The sequence below is a fragment of the Felis catus genome, chromosome E2, assembly GCF_018350175.1.
Source record: "Felis catus isolate Fca126 chromosome E2, F.catus_Fca126_mat1.0, whole genome shotgun sequence".
Classification (NCBI taxonomy): Eukaryota; Metazoa; Chordata; class Mammalia; order Carnivora; family Felidae; genus Felis; species Felis catus.
The window spans coordinates 11,305,160-11,319,074 of NC_058382.1; the positions used below are offsets into that span (position 1 = coordinate 11,305,160).

At 55.4% G+C, this 13,915-nt stretch overlaps 1 protein-coding gene across 2 annotated transcripts in view; it reads right to left on the bottom strand.

Annotated features, from left to right (window-relative positions):
• MARK4 (microtubule affinity regulating kinase 4) overlaps positions 1-13,915 on the bottom strand; it is a 30,243-nt gene continuing 16,328 nt past the window's right edge. The window contains exons 11-18 of one of the 2 annotated variants that reach the window (XM_023246017.2): positions 13,206-13,315; positions 12,938-13,097; positions 10,100-10,317; positions 6,580-6,683; positions 4,218-4,496; positions 3,914-3,993; positions 3,010-3,054; positions 1,097-1,311 (exon numbers count right to left, since the gene is read on the bottom strand). In XM_023246017.2, the coding sequence (XP_023101785.1) occupies positions 1,247-1,311; positions 3,010-3,054; positions 3,914-3,993; positions 4,218-4,496; positions 6,580-6,683; positions 10,100-10,317; positions 12,938-13,097; positions 13,206-13,315 (1,061 nt within the window). In that variant the 3' untranslated portion in view covers positions 1,097-1,246. Of the gene's footprint in view, positions 1,312-3,009; positions 3,055-3,913; positions 3,994-4,217; positions 4,497-6,579; positions 6,684-10,099; positions 10,318-12,937; positions 13,098-13,205; positions 13,316-13,915 lie in introns of both variants that reach the window. The other variant, XM_023246016.2, reaches the window with a different exon arrangement.

Genomic DNA, 13,915 nt, shown 5'->3' on the forward strand with positions numbered 1-13,915 from the left:
CACAGGTCAATGACTGTTTATTGAATAAATGTACTACTGGAGTTAAGAAGTGGCTTAGAGTCCGGTATAACATGTGGGTGGGCACGTGAGTGGATGAATGGGGGACCGATATAGGAACCGGGGGCCTCCTGGATGAGGCTGAGTTCTGTCCTGCCCTCGTCCGCAATCATCCTTGACCCTCACCCCCCCCACTACTCCCATTCTGCAGATGAGAAAACCGAGGCTCAGAGAGGAGGAACCACTTGGCCCAAAGTCACGCACCTCCTCATCTCAGCCGCAGGTGAGGGCACGCGAGGGGAAGGGGGGACTCTCCTAAGTTTATTGGGCGACAGGCTGCGGGTGAGGGGGCTGACAGGAGGAGGGTGGGGGTGTAATAACTTAAAAACCGGCAGCTCCTCGAGAGATCTCTGCAGAGGGGAGGGTGTGGGGGGTATTTACAAGGATTTGTACAAAGTGCCCCGCGCCAGCCTGGGGCAGGAAGGGGGGTGGGGGGTTCGAGCATGAGGGGAGGGCAGGGGAGGGGAAGGAATCTGCCTCTCTGACCCCCACTCCCAGCCCCCCTCCCCTCTTCTACAGTCTTTAGGCTCAGCAACCCTTCCGGCCCCCGCCCAAGGCCTAATTCTTGAGCTGTTGGGGGAAAGGGGGTGGGAATGGAAGTTTCCTCGGTTTCCCTTTCTGCGCCTGCCCTGCCCCCAGAGTCTCCTCAGGTGCCCCACGTTGGGGTGATGGGGGGCGGGGGCAGGACCGGCTGGAGGCTCGAGGAAGGTGCCAGCTCCCCCTGCTCTGCCCCCAAGCTTTTCTCTCCTGCCCAGCGGCCCCGGACAACAGCGCAGGGGACGCTCTCTGTCCCCACGTCGGATTCACGGGAGCTGAGGTGATGACGGAGGGAGACTCCCCTCCCTGCCCCCTCTCCCTGCCGTAGAGGCGAAGGGGACGAGGGAGAGGAAGAAGAGGGGACCCGGGCCCGCGGCGGCTCAGAGCTCGAGGTCGTTGGAGATGCGGGTGACGAGGGCGCGGAAGGCCAGGGCGGTGCCCGCCACGCGGCGGAAGAGAACTCCCCGCAGGCCCGGCCGGGGCAGCTGGCAGACCTCCACTTCGAAGTGGGACAGGGGCTCGGGCCCGCCCGCACCCCCGTGCAGGCAGGCCAGCAGGAACGGCTGTGGCTGGCGGCAGCGACAGCGGGCGGCCGCGGTGGCCTGGCGCAGAGCCGCCATCAGGGCCTCGGGCGGGCGTGAGCTGGTCAGCTTCACACTCCAGGGGAATCGGAGTAGCCGGGGGGCGGTTTCCGTTTGATCCCAAGGTAGATGGCAACTGGGGCGGGGAGAGATCACGGGTCAAAGACGGGGACAGGAGAGGAAAGGTAACCCACGCTTCCCACCCGGGGACGGGCTCCTAGGCGTCCCTCAAAACCCACCTCCCTCTCTGATCCCAGGGACGGGGACAGAGTTTCAGCGGTACAGACGGCTGCCCGGCTGGAGACTATGTTGCCCGGCCTCTGCTGCGGCCCGAGTGCAAAAGTCCCGGATGTGAGTGCAAGCCGGGGGGGGGGGGGGGGGACGGGGAACCCCCTTCCAAGGAAACCCGCAAGCCCTCGGCTCTCCTGCCCCACCTCCTATAAGAACGTCCCGGCTGCGGCTAGAACCAACCTCGACTGTAGGAAGACACAGCCCTAAGGGTTGGGGATCGAAGAACCTTTGGGTACCTGCATGACCTCATGGAACAGAGGGGCCCTGCCAGCCTGGCCCAGTCACATGGCTCACGTGACAGAGAAATTGATTCCTGTCTCTTATTGGGGGCGGGGGGGGGGGGGGGAGAGGAGTCTTTTTGCTTGGTTGGTTTCCTAATACATCCTCCTCCTGGGAATAATCCCTTTTTCCTCAGAGGACCAACCCTCCTCACTCTAGACCAGGGATTCTCGCCTAAAAGCCATAACCGTCCCTCCAGAGGTATTTGGAAATTTCTGGAGGCTTTTGGAGCACCACGTTTTGGGATGGGGGTGCCGCTGGCATTAAGCTGGGGGGGGGTGGGGGACGGTGGTTCAGGGATGATACATGTGCTGCAGTGTGTGAGTGGGTCCAGCCCAATGAAGAACCATCCCACCTAAAGTACCAAGAGCGCTCCTCTTTGAGATGCATTGCACATCCAGTCTTTCTGGTCTAGGCGGGGCGGCCTTGGCCTCTTAGCTCCTTGCTGAGCACGTGACTCAGCTCCGGCCAATGAGCACATTCCACCTCCCTGCCCACTGCGATTAGTTCAAAGCTGAGCATATGACCAGATCCCACCAATCAGAGTCCTCCACCCTTCTGGCCACAGGCATCGGTTTAGGGGTGGGCATGTGACTCAGTTCCAGCCAATGAGAGTCAGTCCTGGGACCTTTGGACCCGGAGGGGCGGTTCTTTATTTGCACTGGGGTCTTTACAGGGACTGGGCTTCTGTCAAGCTGAAGCGGGGCTCAGCGAGGTGGCATGGGGCTGCCTGCTTCTGTAAATAAGGTCTATCGCACCCCCACACCACCCACTTGGTTTTGTACTGATTATGTCTGCTTTCGGGCTATGATGGCACAGCCGAATCGGCACGACAAGAGATTACCCGGCCCTCAAAGTCTAAACTGTTTACCATGTGGGGCTGTACAGGTAATGTTTGCCAGAGCTCCTGGCAACGCTTATGCCTCGTTGGCTGAGAGCAGGGGGAAAGGTGTGCCAACAGGAGGAGTTGGTCATAGGTGGAACAGGCTGACGTTAAAGATGGTCAAGGGACAATGTTCATGGATGGGGGTGGAAATCGGAGGAAGTCACGGGGGACAGGGCCTAAGAGGGGCCGGCAGAGGAAGAAGGGTCAGAGGGACATTCAGGCAGCTGGCTTGGAGGAGGCTCAGGTCCCATCTAATGGTGTGTGTGTGTTGGGGGTAGGGGGGGTGGATAGGGGAGGTGCAGACACGAGGCAGCTGGGTCTGAGGCAGGCAAAGGGGGAGGGGCTGGTGTGGCAGTCAGGGTAGGCTCATGCACTCACCTTGTGACCTCAGGTCCCCCGATTCTCTCAGGTTCGTCTGTGACCCTAGAGGAGGGGAGGGGGGCAGAGTGTCTAATCTGCACACACGGAGCCCCCTCCCCCAACCCACTGCCTCCAGGACTCTGGGCAGCCCCTGCCTCAGCCCTGGTCCCTCCCTGCTGGCTGGAGCTGGGCTGGGGAGGGCTGGGAGTCTCCGTGCCCAGGAGGGGGAGCCCATTCTGAAATGGTTAGTGCAGGTCGTAGGAAAGATACTGAAGAATTTGGAAGACGAAAGAGAAAGGGGGGGGGGGCGGTGGGCAGAGGCACACAGGTACGTATAGAAGGCCACGGACACACATACACACACCCTCCTTCCGGCTTTGCTCAAACCTGCTCAGTGAGGCCTGCTCCATTTAAAACTGCCCCCCTCTTCCCTGCCCTTTTTCTTCTCCGTACTCATGTACTGTCTGGGTCCCCGTGCAGAACGTCAGCTCTGCCTGGGCTGGGATTTTACACGTTCCGTTCCCTCCATCCGGGGTCTAAGATCGCGCCAGGCGCTCAGTAAGTAAACATACGTCATGTTTGCAAGGCAACATTCTAAGCTCAGCCCGTATACTACCTTTGAGTCCACCCGATAACCCTCTGAGGAAGGCACTGTCACTGCTACTCCGTCTTACAGAAGAAAGTGAGGTCCAGAGAGGTTGAGTGACTTCCTCGAGGTCACTCAGCAGAGCTAGGGTCCGCCCCTCAAGAGCCCGGCTCCAGAGGCCAGACTACTGTTTATTAAATGAGTCAATGAACAGCCAGATCCCCCAACCCGTGCCCCTCCCGCTCGCACAGAGTCCCCCTCCCCTCGCCCGGACACACAGGTCAGACATGCAGACAGGGAGGCAGAGCCGGGGACAGCAGAGGTGGCGGGACTTACTGATCTTGGATCCCTGGGGCAGAGAGGCGCCCGAAACGCAGCGGTTAGAGTTCTGCCGTTTAGAGGGATCGAGGGTAACCCTGTAGTGTGAGGGGTGAGGTGAAGGGTGACGGAGGAGGAGGAGGAGGAGGAGGAGGAGGAGGAGGAGGAAGAGGAGGAGGAGGAGGAAGAGGAGGAGGAAGAGGAAGAGGAGGAGGAGGTGATGATGATGATGTGAGGGTACAGAAGGCAGAGCAGAGCAGAAGACAGGTTAGGTCCCATTCCCCCCACCCCACCCCTGCCCCCCACGTCCCCTGGGGCTCACCTTCGGGTCAGTTTGGAGGTCAGCTTGGTGAAGAGGTTGGTGGTGGGGCGGGGCCGCCCAGTGGGCAGGGGTGCGGCCTCATGGGCCAATGTGGGAGAGGCGGGGGGTCCATTCTGCACACCCCCGCCTCCCCCGCCCCCTGCCCTCCGGTCCCGGACCTGGCCACCGTGGAAGGTGCTGCGGATGGTGGAACCGCGTGCCAGGCGGCTCCGCTCCCCCGATGGGGGAGCCAGGCTGTGACTAGAGGGAGAGGCGGGGGGCACCCGTGGGGTACCCGAGCTGTGGGCAGAGAGGGACAAGTCAGAGTGGGGCCTCGAGGCAGGCCGAGGCCCCAGTCCCTCTGACTCTTCACTGTCCTGTCCTGAGATCAGAAACCTCGAAAGACCTAGAGCTCAGAGAAAGGGCTGCCATGTACAGTTGGGCAGGCTGTGTACTATGTAACCCTAGTTGTTTTACGGACTCTTCTGTCTTCCTAAGTCATCCCTTCTTCAAACTGCCCTTTCTTCAACCCCTACCCGCTCCAAACGTATCCTGACTCTCCTCTCTCCAAACGCGGCAACTGAAGAGATTCAGATTACGTTTTTTGACGAGTCCCTTGCCATTTGCCTCCAAACCGCAGGAACCAAGTCAACTTTGCCAACACTGTACTCTGCTATCTCAACTATCATTATTCAAACTCGGGATAGGACTAGATGTGAACATCATAGGCACTTAGGAGAATGTGCTGACAGGTGAAAAGGGACCCTTTTCCTAACTTTTGTTGTTGTGTGGGCAGTGGTGGCTCCAGTGTCCCAGGACCCTCCTCCAGGCCCTCGCAGTCCTGACAGGAGGGCCTGACTACGGCAGATGCCACCACCGCTCCCTTGGAATCCGTCCTCCTGGTTCTACTTTTAGGGACCAAACTTCTAAGAGCAGGCATGTTGCACATGGCCACCTAGCGAGAGACTACATTTCCCAGCCTCCTTTGCAGTTCGGGATGGTCATGGGACTATTCTCTGCCCAGTGGGCTGCAAACAGAAGTACTTTGTCCTATTTCTGGGTCATGCCTCTGAAAAAAAAAGAAAAAAAAATGTAGCCTTTTCCATCCTTCCTTCTGGTTAGGAAATGGTAACTGGTGCACTGGCCTCAGTCCCGGAGCTGGAGCCTCACGCTGAGTTTGGCAGAATCAATCTGGGTCCTTGGAGGAGACTGCCTGCCTACCTCTGGCTGGTTATATCGGGGAAGACTAAACCTCGGTTTCATCGAAGCCAGAACTGGAAGGCTATGCGTTACAGCGTTCACACTGGAGACACACGCTGGAGTCAGCGTGGGATCTTTGCTCCTTGACTCACCAGCTGTGTGGCCTTGGGCAAGTTCCCTCATCTCTCTGTGCCTCATTTCCTCAGCTGTGAAATGGAGACACCGGGGTCTACCTCACGGGAGTCGTTAGGGGCATTCAACCAGCAAATACACACGAAGGCCTGGCATACTCTTACCGCTTGATGAGCATTCGCTATTATTATTTTTATTTAATAATCACAAAACTAGCGCTCACTCATCAAATGCCTTCTGTGTCACAGAACCTGTGCCAGGTACGGGACACAAGCGATCTCCACCGGGTCCCTCTCACGGGGCCCAGAGGCAGGGAACGTCAGCCCCATTTTACAGAGGAGGAAAGCGAGGCTCAGGGACTTGGCCAAGACGATCCTACCAGCAGAGCGCGGAGGCAAGATTTGAACTCAGGACTTAGCAGCCACGGAATCACTGCTCTCGAGCACCCCACGTCCTGTCCCCACCACACAGTACCACCTGTTTATCAGGTTTTCCCCAGCGTGCACCTCGGTGTCCGGCCCTACAGCCCCGGTGGGCGGGAGTGCCGTGATCCTGAAGCCCGCCCCCTCCCGAACTTGAACCGCGAGGTGAACTCATTCATTCCCTTTTTTGGGCTCCAGCCAGTCTGCACTGGCTTCCCTCACTTGCCAGCTGAACGACATCGAACAGACTCAGGAAAACTAGTCTGAAAACCAGCCAACAAGAGGATGTTGAAGCTGTGACATTCTGGGGCGTCTCTCAAAGTTCTAAAAATTGATCATTCAAGAAGAAAAAAAAAAAAAAATTCAACTCTGTTTCCCAAGGCTCGTAGGCGGAGAACAGGGCAAACTGCTTTCCTGGTGCTGATGACTAATTAATTAATTAAGAGGGGAAGATTTTCAGGGGGGTCTGGGAGGAGGAGGACCTGGGTAGATTCTGGGAAGAAGAGACACGCACGCTCCCCAGTCCCCACGGCACCCCTTCCCCACAAAGGTTATCATCTTAGATCAAAGGAGGGTCCTGCTCCCCTACTCCCCCCCCCCCCCGCCACTCCCCGCTGCTGTCCCCATACCTGTTTTCTTTGCCATTTGGCAACAGGGACGGGCGCTCAGCCCCAGGGCGTTCTGTGCAAACGTAGGTGTTTCTTCGGGTCATCATGCTGGGAGGGAGGCTGTTCTGTGGGGAACACGGCCAGGAGGGAGTGAGGGGGCGAAGGGACACCCCTTAACTCCCCGTTTACCCTCTCTGGCCTCCCTCATTATGAAGGAGGCAGGGGGCCAAGAGCGGGTAGGTGATGGTTTACTCCAGGAGAAAGGGAAGGTTAATGAGCCATCCCAGCAACCCAGGCCGAGAGTCACGTTGCTGAGACGGGTGCTGAGGAGGGTGGCTCAGGGGCGGTGCCTGGGGGGGGGTGGGGGTGGGGGGCGCCTTGCTCACTCCTCTCCCAGCTCTGCCCCACCTGGGTACGGGCCAGCCACGTCAAGCTTTTTGGAGCATACTTCTTCCGGGCACATTTGGTGCCTCCTCCTGGCCTTTGCACAGGCTAGCCCACCTGCTTGGCTATTCCTCCCACCTCTCCCCTTGACTCACACACCTATGGAACTTTCTGGGGTCGGTTCATAATATACCCCCGCCTCTGGCCCCCGGCTGAGTCAGGAGCCTTCTCAGGGCCCCCGCTGCAGCCCTGATCACTTTGTATCACTGACGTCTATCCCCTTAGACACCCCCCACCCCCGCATGGGACTGTGGGCTCTCTTGGATCATGGGGTGCCCATCGGGATTATGCCACCTCCCCAGATGAGCTGAGAAGTGATCCCTCTTTTTCTATCCTCTGGAAGCCTGTCTAAAGTTGGCTGGTGTTATTCCTTCTTTCAGTGTTTGGCAGAATCCCACCACTTAGGGTCTAGAATTTTCTTTATGGGAAAGTTTTAAGTCACGGATTCAGTTTCTTGAACAAGAATATAAGGCGGTTCGGATTTTCTGCTTCTTCTCGGACAAGTTTAGTTACTTGTGTTTTTTGAAGGCATCTATCCATTTCATCTAAGCCCTCACATTTATGGGCATAAGGTGGTTCCTAATACCTTTTGACTGTCTCTTTATGTTAGAATATAGCTTCCTTCTTCTTCGTTTTTTCCTCCCTCTTTTGTTTAAAAAGAGAAAGAGAGAGAATCCCAAGTATTCTTAGAGCGTGGAGCCTGACTCGGGGCTGAATCCCACGACCATAATATCACGACCTGAGGCAAAATGAAGGGTTGGACGCTCAAATGACTGAGCCACCCAGGTGCCCCTTTCACTTCTGCTATTAGTAATTCGTGGGGTCCAATGATCGCACCAACCTTTGCAAGAACCAGATCGCAGCTTTTTTTTGGTTTTCTCTAGGGTCCTTCTGTTTTCTCCTTTATTACCGCCTATTATTTCCCTTCTTCTACGTTCTGGGGGCTAATTTCCTCTTCTTTTCTACCGTTTTAAGGTGTGGGTTTACCTTGACAATAACAAGAGCCGGGGCACCTGGGTGGCTCAGTCGGTCAAGCGTCCGACTTCGGCTCAGGTCACGCATGATCTTGCGGTTCGTGAGTTCGAGCCCCGCGTCGGGCTCTGTGCTGACAGCTCGGAGCCTGGAGCCTGCTTTGGATCCTGTGTCTCCCTCACTCTCTGCCCCTCCCCTGCTCATTCTCTCTTTCTCTCTCTCTCAAAAATAAATAAAAATTAAAGTAAATTAAAACAAAGTAACAAGAGCCTTCATTTATTAAGCGCTTCCTGAGCTGGACACTATGGGAGGTAGTTTATGTCCCAGACCTTATCAGAGCCTCACAAGAGTCTAAGGCCTCTGATGAGCCCATTTCACAGGGTGGAATACTGAGGCTCAGAGAGGTGAAGTCACTTGCTCAAGGCCACACAGGTCACCAATGTAATTCAAGCTCTGGTCTGTAGGGCCTCAGAGTGCTGACCACTTTCCTATGACCTGTCTCCACCCACCCTCGTCTCTGCTGTGGGGCCTGTGTTTGTTTCTCTACTTCCTCTTTTTTTTTTTTTTTTTAATTTTTTTTTTTTAATTTTTTTTTTTCAACGTTTTTTATTTATTTTTGGGACAGAGAGAGACGAGCATGAATGGGGGAGCGGCAGAGAGAGAGGGAGACACAGAATCGGAAGCAGGCTCCAGGCTCTGAGCCATCAGCCCAGAGCCCGACGCGGGGCTCGAACTCACAGACCGCGAGATCGTGACCTGGCTGAAGTCGGACGCTTAACTGACTGCGCCACCCAGGCGCCCCTCAACTTCCTCTTTTAAGGAGCTGCACTGTCTCTCTCTCTCTCTTAAAGAAAATAAACAAACATTAACAAAATTTTAAAGGAGCGCCTGGATGGCTCCGTTGGTTAAGCGTCTGACCTCAGCTCAGGTCATGATCTCACGGTCCATGAGTTCGAGCCCCGCATCGGAGGCTCTGTGCTGACAGTTCAGAGACTGCTTCGGATTTTGTGTCTCCCTCTCTCTCAAAAAATAAAATAAAACAAAATAAATAAACATTAAAAAAACATTAAGGAGCTGCAGAGGCAGGGAAGCCCAGTACTATATTCCCCAGACCCCTCTGGAGCTCTGGTTCTGGCCACCTTTGCCCGCGGGCAGATTTGGAAGGTGGAAATGGGACAGAAGTTGCCTCCATGTCCCCTCTGCCTCCCCGTGGAGGCCCCCCGTGGCCTCCAAGGTCACGGGATGAGGGTCTTTGCCTCCGGAGGGCCCCAGTGCCCGTTTCCAGACTTCCGGGCATCGAGGGGCCCTTCTGGTAGAGAAGAAAGTTTCTGAGTCTCAGATTACCGTCACCACCATGTGACGGTAATTCAACAGTGCCAGGGGCTAAGCAGCCCCTGTGGCGGGTCAGACCTGCTGTGCTGTGGTGCGACCCCTGTGGGTCTAATCATCCCCTGCCTGCTCCGCTGGTCCTTTTGACAACTTTGTAAGTACCTAATTCCCCGTATTAAAACCCTTCCGGGTGCCTGGGTGGCTCAGTCGGTTGAGCGTCTGTCTGGCTCTTGATAACGGCTTGGGTCGTGATCTTGAGGTCACGGGATCGAGCCCCACATCAGGCTCTGTGCTGACCCTCCGAAGCCTCCTTGGGATTCCCTCTCTGTGTCCCTGCCCCTCCCCCACGCTCTGTCGCTCTCAAAATAAATAAATATTTTTTAAAAATTCTTCTGGGGCACCTGGGGGGCTCAGTTGGTTAAGCATCTGACTCTCGGTTTCAGGTCAGGTCATGATCTCATGGTTTCATGGGATCGAGCCCCGAGTCAGGCTCTGCGCCCCACTCACGCTCAGCGTCTCTCAAAATCAATAAATACGCTTTAAAAAGTAAATAAAGTCCTTCCCACCTAAAGCAAGTACCTTGCTTCTTTCTGACACTGAATGCTAATTTATATACTAGCGGTCACGCACAAGCTCCGGCAGAGAGAGAGAGCGCTCCAATGTCTATGGAATGAATGAATGAATGAATGAATGAAACCAGGGGTCCTGCGTGGTGGTCTGGGGGAGCAGGCTGGGAAACGGCAGGGTCTGGAAAACGTGCACCAGGCGGTCTCCGCCCCCAGCCCGGGCCACTCACCGGGGTGCTCGTGCTGTCCTTCCGCCGCTCTGGGATCTCTGCCTTGTTGGGGTTGTGGGCGCTGCTGACCATGGGGCTGGAGGGGGGCAGCCCCCGGCTCCCGCTTCCGGCCGCGCTGCAGCTCGCCTTCCGGCCTGGCAGGCGCTCCTCCTTCAGCTCCGTCTCCCCCGTGCTGGTTGGGCTGCGCTTGGGGTGCAGGGGTGCGGGGGAGGGGCCACCTGGGGGAGGGAGGGGGCAGTTTAGGGCTCGCGTCCCCTGGAAAAGCCCGAACCTACTCTGGGTGACCCTCGGAACCCGAGAGTTCCCCACGCAGGCTACAAGCTCCCGCGCAAGCCATTCTGACAGTATCTGTCCGGGTGACGAACGCGTGCACTGATCCCCCCGCCCAACTCCACGTACAAGATGTGTGATCCTCGCGCAGGTTTATTCACGGCAGCCTTGTTTTTCTTTTAAGGCCGAAAGACTGGCAACAGCCTGAGTGCTCGTCTCTGGGGGAATGTCTAAGTCAAGTCAAGATTTTTTTTTTTTTTTTTTTTTTTTGAGATTTATTTATTTTTGAGAGAGAGATTGAGAAAGACCGTGCGAGCAGGGGAAAGGTGGGAGGAGGGGTGGATAAAAGATCTGACGCGGGCTCCGGACTCGAATTCACTAACGGTGAGATAAGACCTGAGCCGACCTCCGGCGCTCAACCGACTGAGCCACCCAGGCGCCCCAAGATATTTGCATACGATGTAATACTCTGCAGCTAGGAGGAAGCTGCTTGTGTACCGACAAAGAATGATCTTCACGATGGACTGTAGAGCAAAAAAGGCAACGCCTGAGGTCCACGGGGTCCTATCATTTGTACCCAAAAGGGGAAATGTGCAGATCTATTTCTATGTATCTCTATCTACATATTTATACATGAACATCTTCAGAGGCGATCGTTTGTCTTAAAAGGTAAGAATATTACCTTTATGGTGCGTGACTATTTAGCATCGTACGTATGCATCTTTATGGCTTTCTTTTCCTGTCTCTCCTTTTCATATCCAGCTTATATATACAGTGGACCCTTGGACAACAGGCGTTTGAACGCCGCATGGGATTTTTTCGACAAAGACTATCCAGTATTGCACACTGTCTTCTCCTAACGATTTTCTTAAGGACATTTTCTTTCCTCTAGCTTCCTTTACGGTGAGCCTACAGTATATAACCCAGACAACATACAAAGTTATGTGTTGACGGGCTATGTTATCAGCGAGGCATCTAGTCCACAGCAGGCTATGAGCAGTTACATTTTGAGGGAGTCCAAAGTTATACGTGGATTTTCAACGTACAGGGGGTTGGCGCCCTGACCCCAGTATTGTTCAAGGATTAACTCTATTCATTTATACGTGAATAAAATCTCCTGAAACGTCTGTGTGTTAATTTCTCAGGAACCTTAATGCTTGGAAGTCCCAGAGGCATAATAAGGTCTGTAAATGACAGACACAGGGCACCTGTCGACAACCCTCCGGGAACCCCGGGAACCCAGAAGACTTCCATGTGGGTGTTTTTTAAGGTTACCATGTTGTAACCATAGACTGCTGGAGTCTTGAGCTCCTTAGGGACTTTCTGGACCGATCCGGCTATTTATAGGTGGAAAAAGGGCCACGAACACATGGATGAAAACGTTAGCCTAAGTGAAAGAAGCCAGACACGAAAGGCCACGTGTTGTAAACTTCTTCTTATAAGAAATGTCCAGAATAGGGGAATCTGTAGAGACAGGGAATAGACTGGTGGTTCTCAGGGGCTAGGGGCGGTGGATGGGGGTTTGGGGGTTGATGGCTAGCTAGGGCTTGTGGAGTTTCTTTCTGGGGCGATGAATATGGGCTAAAATGGATTGTGGGGCTGGCCGCACGACTCTGTGAATACACTAACGCCACTGAATTCACTTTGAGTGAATCGTATGGTATGTGAATTACATCTCAACAAAGCTGCTTAAAAAATAGTTGGGGGCAGGGCACCTGGATGGCTCAGTCGGTTACGTGTCGGACTTTAGCTCAGGTCATGATCTCCTGGTTCGTGAGTGTGAGCCCCGCATCGGGCTCTGTGATGACAGTTCGGAGCCTGGAGCCTGCGTGGGATTCTGTGTCTCCCTCTCTCTCTGCCCCTCCCCCGTTCATGCTCTGTCTCTCTCAAACATAAACAAACATTAAAAAAAAATAATACAAGAATCTTAAAAAAGATAGTTGGGAGGATTAACATTTGAGGAGGATGTAGGTAAGAGAAGCGTCCATGCCTAATGTGTGGTGGTGGTTGTGGGATCTATTTTCTGTGGGTGATGACTATCTTTCAGTTACAGAATGTGGGGTCCAAGTAGGTGTCCGCCCAGCCCCTTTCCACTAGGAAGGGCCTCCCATCCTTTCAGCGCGGAGGAGAGCCAGAGGGCAAGCTCTCGGCAGCCACTCTGTGCAATGTGTCCTCCTGTGTCCCCATCACAGTGGCTAAATTCCAAGTGGACCCTGACATGAGAACTCTGTGCCTGACAAGTGGACCAAAGGGATTCATGCTACCATTTGGGCTGGTCTCCAAAACAGAGATGGAAGGAATTGAGACACTAGGAAAAAGATAAGGTGAGAGAAGTGAGAGAAAAAGGCAAAACCAGAGGAACAGAGGGTGTCTGCTCCAGCTGCTTTTCCAGTTTCTAATCCCTTCCTGATCCTGGCTGGGCATTCCCGCCTCCAAGTTCCCTGTACCATCCCTGCAATCTTTCTGCAAAATTCCTCTCTCCTCTGCAGCTGGCTCCAGTGGGCTTCTGGTGCAGGTGACCCCGATGTAACGCAGGGACGCTGTGGGAGGGCGTGGGGCCATACTCACAGAAGTCGCTATGCCTGCGCTGGCGGTGGTAGGTGGACGAGGAGGTCCGCTGCCCTTTGCTGTGGCTGGTGCCTTTGCTGGAGCTCGCTCCATTGGTGGTGTCGCTGGGCGCCCGCACCCGTGCAAGGGCCAGCCCCGGGGTGCCCCGGTCCCCACCCTCCTGCAGGAGGATGACAGACGAAGAGCCTCAGCCTCTGCCCCCGCTCTGCCCCAGAAGTCCCTCCATCCCGGGCATCGCGCATCCCAAATGCCCCTGGCGCCTTCTGACCTCAGTCTTCCTGCCCAGCAGGAGGTAGGTGGCGGTCACTTCGTTGTACTTCTGGCTGGTCAAGGCCTCTTTGATTTCTTCCCGCGTGTAGCCCATACCCACCATCACCTCTGGGAGAGGGGGATGGAGAGGAGGTTCAATCTCCCCAGACCCTTCCCTTGGACTCGCTTCTGCCCCACACAGCTACGCCTGCTCTTTGGCCTGTTCAGTATCCATTCCCCCTTCTGCCGGCAGCACCCCGATTTCCTTGGAAGAACATTTCTTTCCGCTTGGATCACCTGGCCCACTCCTGCCTGCGCCAAGCCCCCAAGGGCAGGTGTGACACCCAGGCCTGACCCAACAGAGTAGTCCATCCCCATCGCCACACTGATTGGCTCACGGCAGGCGTACGACCCGGGTCTGGCCACTCAGAACGCTCTATACCCCAAACCACACTGATTGGCTCAGGATGGGCATATGACCCAGTTCTGGCCAATCAGGGCACTCCATCCCCACGGCCTGGTTCAGGGGTAGCCAATGGGTACCAGCCTAGAGCTTCCGTTGGAACATTTAGGAAAGTGGCTTCTTTCCTTGACGGGGTGTCCAGGCCCCTAGTATATGCTGTTGCCAGCTTGCTCCTGTGACTTGAGCCTCCGGGGACAGGAACCACCACTAAGATTTCCAACGACTGTCTCTGAGCGCCTGGGTCCAGCTGTGCCTGAAGGTCGACA